This window comes from Scyliorhinus torazame, chromosome 9, assembly GCF_047496885.1.
Source record: "Scyliorhinus torazame isolate Kashiwa2021f chromosome 9, sScyTor2.1, whole genome shotgun sequence".
Lineage (NCBI taxonomy): Eukaryota > Metazoa > Chordata > Chondrichthyes > Carcharhiniformes > Scyliorhinidae > Scyliorhinus > Scyliorhinus torazame.
The window spans coordinates 75,219,821-75,234,574 of NC_092715.1; the positions used below are offsets into that span (position 1 = coordinate 75,219,821).

A 14,754-nucleotide genomic window follows, 5' to 3' on the forward strand; every position below is an offset into this window, starting at 1 on the left:
CTCGGAGAATGAGGATGAGATCTTGGGCCTGATGCTGAAGGTGTAGGCGCACGAGGCGCTGCACAAGAGGTGGGCGGAAAAATTAGAGGACCTGGAGAATAGGTCGAGGAGGAAGAATCTTCGGATTTTGGGTCTGAAGGACTGGAGGGGCCCGTTGCCGGGGCATATATGAGGACAATGCTCAATTCGCTGATGGGCGCGGGAGCTTTCCCGAGGCCCCTGGAGCTAGATGGGGCTCATCGGGTCCTGGCAAGGAGACCCAAAGCCAACGAGCCGCCAAGGGCTGTCGTGGTGAGGTTCCACCGCTTTATGGACAGAGAGTGTGTCCTGAGATGGGCCAAAAAAGGGCGGAGCAGCAGATGGGAGAACACGGAGATCCGAATTTACCAGGACTGGAGTGCGGAGGTGGCTAAGAAGAGGGCTGGTTTTAACCGGGCGAAGGCGGTGCTCCATCGGAAGGGGGTGAAGTTCGGGATGCTGCAGCCAGCGCGATTGTGGGTCACGTTCCAAGATCGGCACCACTATTTTGAAACGCCCGATGAGGCATGGAACTTTATACAAACTGAAATGTTGGATTCAAATTGAGGGTTGGTTGTGGGGGGATGTTTACTGTGTTTATTGCGTTTGGGGAATGTCCTCTGGGTTTGAGTGCTGGGTGGGGATGGGTGACTGGATTTGATGTGGGGGCTGTGGGAAGAGTGTGCGCGTCTGTGTTGGAGGGGCAGGGCCCCACGGAGGAAGAGGGGGAGTGGATGCGCGGGGATGGGGAGGTGGGGTAAGGCCGCAAAAGGAGCTGCGCTAGAGGGGGCGCGGCCGGCTCAGGAAAGCGCGGGCTTTTTCCCGCAGTAGGGAAGGGTTGGGGGGGGGGGGGGGGGGGGGGGGAGAAGGACGGGGGGGAGAGAAGGGCGGTGCTGGAGAGGAGCGCGCACTGACTGCCAAGGGATGGGGGATTCTCACACTGGGGGGTCGATGGAATGGCAGGAGGGGCCGGGGTCAGCAGGAGTCAGCTGGGGGAGGAGAGGGACCAGCGCTCGCTGTGGCGCCTTGATGTGGGACTATTGGCGGATGAGGTGTGCGAGCGGGTGCGGGGGTGCATTGAAAGATATTTGGAGGCCAACGACAACGGGGAAGTGCAGATGGGGGTAGCCTGGGAGGCGCTGAAGGCGGTGGTCAGGGGAGAGATAATCTCCATTAGGGCCCACAGGGAGTAGAGAGAGGGGAGGGAGAGGTTGGTGGGGGAGATTTTAAGGGTGGATAGGAGGTATGCAGAGGCTCCCGATGAGGGGCTACTCAGGGAGCGACGGAACCTCCAGACAGAGTTCGACAAGTTGACCACAGGGAAAGCAGAAGCACAGTGGAGGAAAGCGCAGGGGGCGACGTACGAGTATGGGGAGAAGGAGAGTCGGATGCTGGCACACCAGCTTCATAAGAGGGAGGCAGCAAGGGAGACTGGTGGAGTTAAGGATAGAGGGGGGAATACGGTGCGGTGAGAATAAACGAGGTATTTAGGGACTTCTATGGGGATCTGTACAGGTCAGAGCCCCAGGCGGGGGAGGAGGGGATGCGACGGTTCTTAGATCAGCTTAGGTTCCCGAGGGTGGAGGAGGAGGAGGTGGCTGGTTTGGGGATGCCGATTGGGCTGGAGGAGCTGGTTAAAGGATTGGGGAACATGCAGGCGGGGAAGCTCCCGGGCCGGATGGGTTCCAGATTGAATTCTACAGGAAATAAGTGGACCTGCTGGGCCCGTTGCTAGTGAGGACTTTCAATAAGGCGAGGGAGGGGGGACCTTGCCCCCGACAATGTCTAGGGCACTGATTTCTTTGATCCTGAAGCAAGACAAGGATCCACTGCAATGTGGGTCGTATAGACCGATCTCGCTCCTCAATGTTGATGCTAAGTTGCTGGCAAAGGTGCTGGCTACGAGAATTGAGGACTGTGTCCCGGGGGTGGTTCATGAGGACCAGACGGGATTTGTGAAGGGTAGGCAATTAAATACAAATGTGCGGAGGCTCCTCAACGTGATTATGAGGTAATCAACGTGATTAAGCGGAGGTAGTGGCAGCTATGGATGTGGAGAATGCCTTTGACAGGGTGGAGTGGGAGTATCTTTGGGAAGTGTTGCAGAGGTTTGGGTTCGGGGAGGGGTTCATCAGCTGGGTCAGGCTGCTATATTAGAGCCCCGGTGGCGAGTGTGGCTACGAATCGGCGGAGGTCGGAGTACTTTCGGCTGTACCGGGGGACGAGGCAGTGGTGCCCCCTGTCCCCCTTGTTGTTTGCACTGGCAATTGAGGCTCTAGCCATGGCACTATGGGAGTCCAGGAAATGGAGGGGACTGGTCCGGGGGAGGGGCACTGGGTGTCGTTGTATGCTGACGACCTGTTGCTGTATGTGGCAGATCCAGTGGAGGGGATGGCGGAGGTCATGCGGATCCTAAGGGAGTTTGGGGACTTTTCGGGGTAAAAACGCAGCGTAGGGAAGAGTGAGCTCTTTGTGGTGCATTCAGGGGACCAGGGAAGGGGGATAGACGAGCTACCGCTGAAGAGGGCGGAAAGGAGCTTTCGGTACCTAGGGATCCAAGTAGCTAGGAATTGGGGGGCCCTGCACAAGCTCTATTTGACGCGGTTGGTGGAGCAGGATTTTAAAAGATGGGATATGCTGCCACTCTCACTAGCGGGTAGGGTGCAGTCGGTCAAAATGACGGTCCTCCCGAGGTTTCTCTTTGTGTTCCAGTGCCTTCCCATTATGATCCCCAAGGCCTTTTTCAAACGGGTAAGTTGGAGCACCGTGGATTTTGTGTGGGCGAATAAGACCCCGAGGGTGAAGAGTGTGTTTCTGGAGCGTAGCAGGGACAGTGGGGGGCTGGCGCTGCCGAATTTGTGCGGCTATTATTGGGCAGCCAATGTGGCGATGATCCGTAAGTGGGTAATGGAGGGGGAGGGGGCGGTGTGGAAGAGGCTAGAGATGGCTTCCTGTGTGGGCACGAGCCTGAGGGCGCTGGCGACAGCACCGCTGCTGCTCTCGCCGACAAGGTACACCACGAGTCCGGTGGTGGCGGCGACATTGAAGATCTGGGGGCAGTGGAGGCGACACAGGGGCGAGGTGGGAGCCTTGGTTTGGTCCTCGATTCGGGAGAATCATCGGTTCGTCCCTGGAAGGATGGACGGGGGGGTTTCGGAGCTGGCATCGGGCAGGGATTAGAAGAATGGGGGACCTGTTCATCGATGGGACGTTTGCAAGCCTAGGGGCGCTGGAGAAGGTTGGGTTACCCCCTGGAAACGCTTTCAGGTACATGCAAGTGGGGGCGTTTGTGAGGCGACAGGTGAGGGATTTCCCGCTGCTCCCGGCACAGGGGATTCAGGACAGGGTGATTTCGGGTGTATGGGTTGGAGAAGGCAAAGTTTTGGCGATTTACCAGGAGCTGAAGGAAGAGGAGGCGGCCTCGGTGGAGTTAACAGGCAAGTGGGAGGAGGAGCTGGGGGAGGAGATAGAGGAGGGTCTGTGGGCTGATGCCCCGAGTAGGGTTAATTCTTCCTCCTCTTGCGCCAGGCCCGGCCTAATACAGTTCAAAGTTACTCACAGAGTGCATATGACAGGGGCGAGGTTGAGTAGGTTCTTTGGGGTGGAGGATAGATGTGGGAGGTGCTTGGGAAGCCCAGCGAATCACGTCCGTATGTTCTGGTCGTGCCTGGCACTGGATGGGTTTTGGAGGGGTTTTGCGAGGACTATGTCCAAGGTGGTGAAAGCCCGGGTCAAGCCGAGCTGTGGGTTGGCATTATTTGGGGTAACGGACGAGCCGGGAGTGCAAGCGGCGAAAGAGGCCGGTATTCTGGCCTTTGCGTCCCTGGTAGCCCAGCGGAGGATTTTGCGATTATGGAAAGATGCGAAGCCCCATAGTGTGGAAGCTTGGATCAATGACATGGCAGGGTTCATCAAGCTGGAGAGGATAAAGTTTGCCTTGAGGGGGTCTGTGCAGGGGTTCCTCAGGCGGTTACAACTGTTCCTCGACCATCTCGCAGAGCGTTAGGAGGAGGTCAGCAGCAGCCCAGGGGCAGGAGGGGGGGGGGGGGGGGGGTTCTTTTGGGGGGGTGCTTGGGTGGGTGGGGGGCTTCCCTATTGGTGCTTGTAAATGTCATATGGGAGGTTATTGTATATGGGGGAAATCCAATGTATAATTTTTGATTGTTGTTTATTGCTTCCTTCTTTTTGTTGGGGGGGGTTGTTGAAAATCTGTTGAAAAATTTGAATAAATATATATATATTTTTTTTAAAGTTGGCTGCCTCCTCAGAACAGGTAGAAACAGAACAGAAAGGAAAAAAAGGCTACAAATCCTGTCTGCAAGTTATTCAACAATAGGCCAGTAAAATATCTCATTTGATTTATTGCTCTAAAACAAAAGAGCTATAGCCATTTTGGGGGATGTTGAATAGTATTGGAATATCTCCATATAATACGATTTTTCACCCAGTTGATTTAAGATGACATCATCTTTTGGAACTTTGGGCCTCCTAGCGAATGGAAAGAAATTAGTCCTTATCCAGTGCTTTTACACCAAGTGAATTTGCACAGGTTGGGAAATCAGGGTGGGGAGAGAAGATGCAGGCCTCGGGCACAGAGGTTTTGCATTTAGGATGGATGGGCCAGGTTGTCTCCATTTGATGCAGACATTCCACAATCAGGGTCAGAGGTTTGATCCAAGGTTCATTAATAACCAGAATGGCCCCAATTCTGAGGACAACAAATGTGTTCTCTAAGCCCATATCCCAATCAGGAGTAAACCAGTTTGGTTTAAACAGATTGAAAAAGGTGCAAGTGAAGCGCTGCTTAACCTGGAATGAGTGTTTTGGGCCTGGGATGTTAAGCATGGTAGAGGTAAAAGAGCATGTGTTACACCTTCTGCGATTGCATGGGACGGTGCTATGGGGATGGGTGAGGAGTTGGGTTTGGTGGAGGAGTCGACTAGATTATCTCAGAGGGAACGGTCTCCGAGGAATGCTGACAGAGGGAGTGAAGGGAATGTGTTTGGTGGTGGCATCACGCTGGAGTTGGCGAAAATGGCAAAGGATTATGCTTTGCATATGGAGGCTGGTGGAGTGAAATGTGAGAATGAGGGGGACTCTATCCTTGTTCTGGGAGGGAGGGGAGGGGGCGGGGGTAGTGGCACAGGGGATGGACCGCACACTGTTGAGGGCCCTGTCAACAAAACTGTAGGTGGGAAATCACGGTTGAGGAAGGAGGAACATATTTTCAAAGCACCATTTTGGAAAGTGGCATCTTTGGAACAAATGCAACAGAGGTGAAGGAGCTGAGAGAAAGGGATGGAGTCCTTACAATGTGTCGGGTGCGAAGAGCTGTAGTCACGATAGTTGTGGGAGACAGTGGGCTTGTAGTGGATATTAGTAGATAGTCTTTGCTAGAAATGGAGACAGAAAGATCAAGGAAGGAAAGGAAAGTGTCTGAGATGGACCAGGTGAAAGTGATGGAGGGATGGAAACTGAAAGCAAAGTTGATGAATTTTTCCAGATTCCAAGAGCATGAAGCGGCACCAAAATAGCCATCAATGTACCGGTAAAGGAGTTGTGGGAGGGGACCCAGGTAGGCCTGGAACAAGGAATGTTCCACACATCCTATAAAAAGGCAAGCATAGCTTGGACCCATGCGGGTACCCATTGCTACACCTTTGATTTGGAGAAAATGGGATGAGTTAAAGGAGTTGTTGAGAGATAGAACGAGTTCAGCCTGGCGGAGGAGAGTGATGGTGGATGGGAATTGTCCAGGCCTCTTTTCGAGAATGAAGCGAAGAGCTCTCAGGCCATCCTGGTGTGGGATGGAGGTGTAGCGGGATTGCACATCCATGGTGAATAGGATGCGGTTAGGGCCCGCGAACTGGAATCTGTCAATATGACGCAGGGCATCAGTGGAATAAAGCTGCCCCTTTACCTCTTCCATGCTTAACATCCCAGGCCCAAAACACTCATTCCAGGTTAAGCAGCGTTTCACTTGCACCTCTTTCAATCTGGTCTATTGCATTCGCTGCTCCCAATGTGGTCTCCTCTATATCGGAGGGACCAAACGCAGACTGGGTGATCGCTTTGCTGAACACCATCGGTCCGTGCGAATTCAGGACCCTGACCTTCCCGTTGCCTGCCATTTTAACACAAGACCCTGCTCCTATGCCCATATGTCTGTCCTTGGCCTGCAAAATGTTCCAGTGAAGCTCAACGCAAACTGGAGGAACAACATCTCAAGATTCTGGTCTCAACATCGAATACAACAACTTCAGATGATTAGCTCTACCCCACCTCGACCCATCTGTTTTCATCCCATTTTAACTGTCTTTTACCATTTCTTTATATATATTTAACATCCCCCCCCATCTTATCCACCTTTCCCTGGGTTTCTGTGGCTATCTCATCTTTCATTCTCACTCCACAGTATAAATTCCCACTTTCTCGGTATTTTAGCTTTGACAAAAGGTCATCTGGAATCGAAGCGTTAGCTCTTTTCTCTCCCTACAGATGCTGCCAGACCTGCTGAGATTTTCCAGCATTTTCTCTTTGAAACCAGTTTGGTGACAGGCCTACTGGCAAAACAGTGAAGAGGAAAGTCAAAGCCAGAGAAAGGCTTAGGTAGACATTGGCAATCAGTTTGATCTGGGAAAGCTAAGCCCTAGAAAAAGAAACAAATCACAAATGTAGCACCAGTCAATTTCAGAAGGCTGACCAGAAAAAGTTAAACAAGCCAGCTCATTGAGATAGCAAGGCACATCTTCGAGCAGGATTCTGCATTTAGTTGAAAAATAATAGTAAAATAAAACAGCTCAGCAATTACTTAAGTCTCGTCTCACTGCTATTTCAGTTCACCCTCAAGAGATTATAAAGAGGGGGGGCTGGATTGGCACAGGGCTAAATCGCTGGCTTTGAAAGCAGACCAAGGCAGGCCAGCAGCACGGTGCAATTCCCGTACCAGCCTCCCCGAACAGGCGCCGGAATGTGGCGACTAGGGGCTTTTCACAGCAACTTCATTTGAAGTCTACTTGTGACAATAAGCGATTTTCATTTCATTTCAAAAGCAGAGAATTCAAGCAAAAGAAACATTATGCAACTCAGATTAAAGAAATGCCACCGTCAGACCCACCCATTGGTGATATAATTAGCTATCGGGCACATTTGCAAATGCAGGGCCTTGGAATGAGGACTCTATTAACAGAGTATCTGAGACGTGAAGCACAAATTTGATACAGTACAGGTCATGTGTCCAGCTTGCTACAGCAATCCGAAGCCCAGCATTGCTTCAAATATTTTTGTGTGTACACTCAAGAATCAATCACAAACATTTCTTTTAAATTAACAGCTGGGTCACACACAGGCTCTTCATTCAGTAGTGCAGTTCAGTTTTTAAATAAATCACTTCAAATTATGACTACCATTCTCTGAAGAAACAGACTTTGGTCTAAAACCCCATTGCAACTACTGAAGGAGCTCTTTGATTGCTTTACCCAACATTCAAGAATGCAGGTACAACAAGCAGTCAGGAAGGCAAATAGGGGGCAGCACAGTGGCTAGCATTGCTGCCTCACCGAGGTCCCAGGCTCGATCCCGGCTCTGGGTCACTGTCCGTGTGGAGCTTGCACATTCTCCCAGTGTTTGCGTGGGTCCCGCCCCCACAACCCAAAGACACTCTAAATGTATTTTAAAAAAGGAAGGCGAATAGTACGTTGGCCTTCATTCAGCTGTACTGGGCCTTGGTGAGACCACACATTGAGTATTGTGCACAGTTTTGTTCTCCTTATCTAAGAAAGGATATACTTGTCATAAAATGAGTGCAACAAAGGTTCACCAAACTGATCCCTGGGGTAGCAAGACTGTTTCATGAGGTGATTGAGTCGGCTGGGCCAAGTTCACCGAAGTTAGGAGAGGGGATCTAATTGCAACCCCAACCCTAATTCTGACAGGGCTGGACAGACTAGGTTCAGGGATTTCTTTCCATTGGCAGGAGTGTCTAGAACAAAGGGCCATAGTCTCAGGATACAGGGTAGGCCATTTAGGACTGATGAGGAGAAATATGGATTGTGAACCTGTGGAGGCCAAATCACTGAACAGATTTAAGATAGAAATAGAGAGACTTCTAGACTCTAACGGTGTCATGGGGTATGTGTAGAGTGCTGGAGTATGGCATTGAGATAAAGGATTAGCCATGATCATGTTGAAGGCCACAGCAGGCTCAAAAGGCCAAATGGCCTACTCCTGCACCTATTTTCTATGTTTCTATCCTTCCCTTAAATACACTGCCGCCTCACAGTGCCAAGGACCCGGTTCGATCCCGACCCCGGATCACTGTCTGTGTGGAGTTCGTACATTCTCCCTGTGTATGCGTAGGTCTTACCCCCACAACCCAAAGATGTACAGGGTAGGTGGATTGGCCACGCTAAATTGCCCTTTAAATTGGAAAAAAAAAATTGGGTATTCTAAATTTATTTATAAAACAAAACCAAAAACAGGCCGGCTGCTCATCAGTCACAATTACTGTTCATTGGGCCTGACCAAGTAAATGTTAACTACTGTGGTTCCCTGCAAACACAAACTACAATCCAAAACCAATTCATGAGATGTGAAACACTATTGAATGCCTTGATGCTATAAGATGTATATAATTTGAGATTTTTCCGGCAACTGAACATTGAAACAGGAACTGTACATTTAATGGAATTTGGTTCTTCTTCTGGTCTGATCTGTCCAATGTATCTAGAAAAAGGCAGGTTAGGAGTGCTAAACAAATTGATCAAATCCAGGGTGGTGGCTCAACAATCAGCCTCAATATGGTGCCACTGAGGTGACAAAACCATCTGGGGTTGTAATTGAAAATATGGAAAGATATGTCATTTGAAACATGGAAGTCTGGTAATACCTGATCTAAGAAACATGAGGGAATGTAGGAAAAAATCCCACAAAGGGTTAACAGCAGCTGCCAAGAGAGGATTGTAAAATGTAGATAGCCTTGGTCAAACAGGCTTAGCAAACAAAACAGCAGGTCTTTCAAGTCACAAACAAGTGAATTTTAGTATACAGCTAAAAGCAATGGTGCGCACCTCCTTTTGAAGTTAGGTAAGCAGATGGAAAGGAATGGATAAGGTTTTCAGCTGAATTAAGTGACAAATATTTAAATGTGAGGCAAGTCTTTTAAACTCACCACCAATGGAATCTTTAGTATAAAGCTAAAAGCAATATTTCACACCTTCACTGAAGTTAAGTAAGCAGCTGGAAAAGAATGGATGAGGTTCAGTTGAATTAGGTGACAATTCTAGGTGTGAAATGTTGCTGACACCAGGTAAATTAAAGAACGCTGGAGACAAAGTGTCTACGAGAACACAAATTAGACCCAAATCAAAGTCAAAATTATGAGCTGGGGGCACAATTTGATAATAATAAAACTATAGAAATGACAGGAATCAAAAGTCACACCACGTTGAAATCAAAGCATTTTTGAACATCACAAAGGAAACAATATAATCAGATCTATGAGCTGAGGTCATGCGCAAAATGAATACTTAGTCGTGTTAGAAAAATTCAGATTAAAGGTACCTTTTACAATCCAAGTGAAATAAAAGTTACTTTACAATAAAGTCATCAAAACTTAATAACTGTTAGAAAAATATATAAACCCAAAGAAAGGGGACAGCCAGCAGAGCCAGCTCTCACAGCTCAGTACATGGGAAAGATAGAACATAGCAACCGAACAGAACAACGAATACATCTAAAGAAGACCAGATTTTAAAAAGATTGATTGTCAAGTTGGGCCTGAAGGTCCCTTCAACCAACCAGAAGGATCCAGAAGCAAGATCTTTTTACCTTCCTGTAAAGACAGTGATTACATCTTTTAAAAGAAAAAATATAATAATAAAATAACTTAATTTAACCTGAAATAGTGGTTATTACAAAGCCTACTTTACTTACTTAGCAACGCAGGACCCAGGATATCGATGCTACTAAGTGGTAAGTAGGTAAAATTCTTCTGTGAAGGTATGGGTTATACCGGGAGATAATTTGAAAACATAGTTTGACCTCAATAGCACCCACCTAAACCTGCATAGGAGTCAGGGAGTGAGAATCCCTGTTCCACATTTAGAATATCGACCCTTTTTGGTATAGGGGGAATTCTAAGAACAGTGGTGAGTTTTTAACTTCAGGTTCTTGCTCCTGATCATTATCCAAAGATTTTGCTAGAAATGAATACATTTTTTTGTCACAAGTAGGCTTACATTAACAGTGCAATGAAGTTACTGTGAAAAGCCCCGAGTCGCCACATTCCGGCACCTGTTCGGGTACGAGAATTCAGAATGTCCAAATTACTTAACAGCACATCTTTCAGGACTTGTGGGAGGAAACCGGAGAACCCGGAAGAAACCCACTCAGACATGGGAGAACGTGCAGACTCCGCACAGACAGTGACCCAAGCTGGGAATCGAACCTGGGACCCTGGCGCTGTGAAGCAACAGTGCTAACCACTGTGCTACCATGCCACCTGGTGGTCTCTGGCCCCCTGGGAGACCCCCACAAGTGCCATTGCGTCTGGTCCCCATTTGAATAGACCAGTACTGAACAGCTCTCGCCCGAGGTCTCCAAGGATATCAGGAGAAAATAAGTTGTCTGACTGTGTTGGCCCCCTATGGTTACTGAACAATACGATTCAATATCTTTTTAGTAAAGAGAATACTGGCGAGGACGTGCAGACTCCGCAGACAGTGACCCAAGCCAGAATCGAACCTGGGACCCTGGAGCTGTGAAGCAATTGTGCTATCCACAAGGCTACCGTGCTGCCCTAATTTATCCAAGCTTCAGTTTCCTCTCATCTGCCTATCCAGGTAGGGAACCCTTGACAGTTCTAAAAGGAACTTGGAGCTCACCACCAGTAACAGCAAAATCAGCATACGATGCACACAATGAGGAATGCTTACAATGCAGTCGCCTTCATATTGGGGAGATCAAATGCCGTGACCAGAGCAGCTCTGTTCTGTCATGAAGTGAGACGCCCCGAGCTTCCTATCATTTCAATTCTCCATATCATCTCCTCTGCCTTCGTGTCCTATTCCAAGAAAGCGGCATGGTTTAGCCATGCTGAATTGCAACTTAAGTGTCCAAAAGGTTAGGTGAGGTTACTGGGGTGTGGTGGTGTTTCTTTCAGAGGGACAGTGCAGACTTGATGGGCCAAATGGCTTCCTTCTGCACTGTAGTGATTCTATGAAGCTCTATCTAAGCTTGAGGAATAATACCTCTTTCGGTTAGGCATTTATCAGGCTTTGGAACTTAACATGGAGTTCAACAATTTCAGATCAAAACCTACAGCTCCATTCCCACCCTCCCCCAAGACAGCAGCTGTTGATTTTGCTATTTTCCTTTACACATCCTGTGGACTCATTGTTTCGCTACTTGTTCCATTAGCATGGTAGCAGAGTGGTTAGCACAGTTGCTTCACAGCTCCAGGGTCCCATATTCGATTCCCAGCTTGGGTCACTGTCTGTACAGAATCTGCACGTTCTCCGTGTGGGTTTCCTCCGGGTGCTCCGGTTTCCTCCCACAGTCCAAAGATGTGCAGGTTAGGTAGGTTGGCCATGTTAAATTGCCCTTAGGTTAGGTGGGGTTACTGGTTTACAGGAATAGGGTGGAGGTGAGGGCTTAAGTGGCGAGCGCTTTCCAAGAGCTGGTGCAGACCCAATGGCCAAATGGCCTCCTTCTGCACTGTAAATTCTATGATCATTTCCTTTTGCCTTGCACAATTATCATATATGCCACTTCATATCTTTTGCCTTCCTAGAGATCTTTTTGTTCTGCCCCCTGCCCATGTTCACTAACTCTGTATTTGTTTAAAGCTGGTTACATCTTTAACTTCTTTCTCATTCTAAAGGTCATCCAGCTGAAACTTTAACTTTTTTTCGACTTGTCCTCAACTGAGTGTTGCAGACTGGCACATGCCAAAATCCAGGGTTCAGTGTTGAAGAATGCAGTCCATCTTGGGGCAGCCGCCACAGAGGCGCAATGGGAAAAAGGTTGCTGTCTAAGACTTTTCCACCATAGTACACCATGGGACTAGGAATTTTATAGACCCCTCAAGCTGTATGACTCACATTGAATGTATACAATAAATATTACACAGACCACAACTGTATTGAAGCACCTCAGAGTGCAACGCGATCTATGTAGAAAATCTGAATTCTATTGCACTTTCTATAATGACCTGAAATGCTTTGTAATAGTCTTAGATATTTTGTGAGTATATTTTGGCAAAAAAAGTTTCGCTCCACAGATAGTGAACTGCTGAGTATTTCCAGAACATTTTTTAATAAACTCACCACCTAAACAAATAAGCCTGGTACTCAAATATAGTTCCCTCTCTTCAATTGAAACCAGTTAAAAACCATTATGTGTTGTTGTTTCCTTGGTAAGGACTCCATATCCCAGATGACCACATGCTGCTTTCCCCATTGAGGGAGAGAGCTGACTGGTGGCGATTTAACCAGAGGATTGGCCCACCTCAAGCGAGAGGCAACGTTGAGAATATTTTTTTGCTACATCTTAACGAATTGTGATCAACCTTCAGAGCTGATCCAGAGAGAACTGGCGATCCAACCAATTTCCTGTGTCAGGAGCGCATGAAGCGAACTCACTTTGAACGAGGTCACCGCCTTGTCGTAGGCTTTTATCAGTGCCGTGTCATCCCAGATATCCGAATCGTCACTCTGTAAGAAAAAGGCGAAGAATGAGGCGCCGGCTGCACTGAGGGCCGGGGAGGGGTCACCGGCTGGACTCAGGGCCGGGGGGTGGGGGGGTGGTGGGAGAGAGGGTGGGGGGGGGGAGAGAGAGGGGGGGCGGATGGGGAGGGGGGGCGCGGGATGGGGGAGGGGGGGGCGGGGATGGTGGGAGGGGGGGCGGGGAGGTGGGAGGGGGGGCGGGATGGTGGGAGGGGGGGCGGGGATGGGGGAGGGGGGGGCGGGGATGGTGGGAGGGGGGGGCGGGGATGGTGGAGGGGGGCGGGATGTGGGAGGGGGGGCGGGATGGTGGGAGGGGGGGCGGGGATGGTGGGAGGGGGCGGGGATGGTGGGGGGGGGGGCGGGGATGGTGGGGGGGGGGCGGGGATGGTGGGGGGGCGGGAGGGGAGGGGGGGCGGGGATGGTGGGAGGGGGGGGCGGGGATGGTGGGAGGGGGGGGGCGGGATGGTGGAGGGGGGGGCGGGGATGGTGGGAGGGGGGGGCGGGATGGTGAGGGGGGCGGGGATGGTGGGAGGGGGGGCGGGGATGGTGGGAGGGGGGGGCGGGGATGGTGGGAGGGGCGGGGGGGCGGGCGGATGGTGGGAGGGGGGGCGGGATGGTGGAGGGGGGCGGGAGGTGGAGGGGCGGATGGTGGAGGGGGGGCGGGGATGGTGGGAGGGGGGGGCGGGGATGGTGGGAGGGGGGCGGATGGTGGAGGGGGGCGGATGGTGAGGGGGGGGCGGGGATGGTGGGAGGGGGGGCGGGATGGTGGAGGGCGGGATGGTGGGAGGGGGGCGGGTGGGGAGGGGGCGGATGGTGGGAGGGGGGCGGGATGGGGAGGGGGCGGGATGGTGGGAGGGGGGGGCGGGGATGGTGGGAGGGGGGGGCGGGGATGGTGGGAGGGGGGGGCGGGGATGGTGGGAGGGGGGGGCGGGGATGGTGGGAGGGGGGGCGGGGATGGTGGGAGGGGGGGGCGGGGATGGTGGGAGGGGGGGCGGGATGGTGGAGGGGGGCGGGATGGTGGGAGGGGGGGGCGGGGATGGTGGAGGGGGGCGGGATGGTGAGGGGGGCGGGATGGTGGGAGGGGGGCGGGATGGGGGAGGGGGGCGGGGATGGTGGAGGGGGGGCGGGGATGGTGGGAGGGGGGGGCGGGGATGGTGGGAGGGGGGGGCGGGGATGGTGGGAGGGGGGGGCGGGGATGGTGGGCGGGGGGGCGGATGGTGGGAGGGGGGGGCGGGGATGGTGGGAGGGGGGGCGGGATGGTGGGAGGGGCGGGTGGGGGGAGGGGGCGGGATGGTGGGAGGGGGGGGCGGGGATGGTGGGAGGGGGAGGGGCGGGGATGGTGGGAGGGGGGGGGCGGGGATGGTGGGAGGGGGGGGCGGGGATGGTGGGAGGGGGGGCGGGGATGGTGGGAGGGGGGGCGGGGATGGTGGGAGGGGGGGGCGGGGATGGTGGGAGGGGGGGGCGGGGATGGTGGGAGGGGGGCGGGATGGGGGAGGGGGGCGGATGGTGGGAGGGGGGGGCGGGGATGGTGGGAGGGGGGGGCGGGGATGGTGGGAGGGGGGGGCGGGGATGGTGGGAGGGGGGGGGCGGATGGTGGGAGGGGGGGCGGGATGGTGGGAGGGGGGGCGGGGATGGTGGGAGGGGGGGCGGGGATGGTGGGAGGGGGGGGCGGGGATGGTGGGAGGGGGGGGCGGGGATGGTGGGAGGGGGGGGCGGGGATGGTGGGAGGGGGGGGGCGGGGATGGTGGGAGGGGGGGGCGGGGATGGTGGGAGGGGGGCGGGGATGGTGGAGGGGGGCGGGGGATGGTGGGAGGGGGGGCGGGAGGGGGGATGGGGGGCGGGATGGTGGAGGGGGGGCGGGGATGGTGGGAGGGGGGGGGCGGGGATGGTGGGAGGGGGGGGCGGGGATGGTGGGAGGGGGGGGGGGCGGGGATGGTGGGAGGGGGGGGGGGGAGGGGGGGCGGGGATGGTGGGAGGGGGGGGGGCGGGGATGGTGGGAGGGGGGGGCGGG

General features: G+C 52.8%; 1 protein-coding gene across 2 annotated transcripts in view; it reads right to left on the reverse strand.

Annotated features, from left to right (window-relative positions):
* Positions 1-14,754, reverse strand: part of smn1 (survival of motor neuron 1, telomeric) — a 46,972-nt gene that overhangs the window by 25,648 nt on the left and 6,570 nt on the right. For both annotated transcript variants that reach the window (XM_072516156.1, XM_072516155.1), the window contains exon 2: positions 12,660-12,731. In XM_072516156.1, coding sequence (XP_072372257.1) covers positions 12,660-12,731 — 72 coding nt within the window. The remainder of the gene's footprint in view (positions 1-12,659; positions 12,732-14,754) is intronic.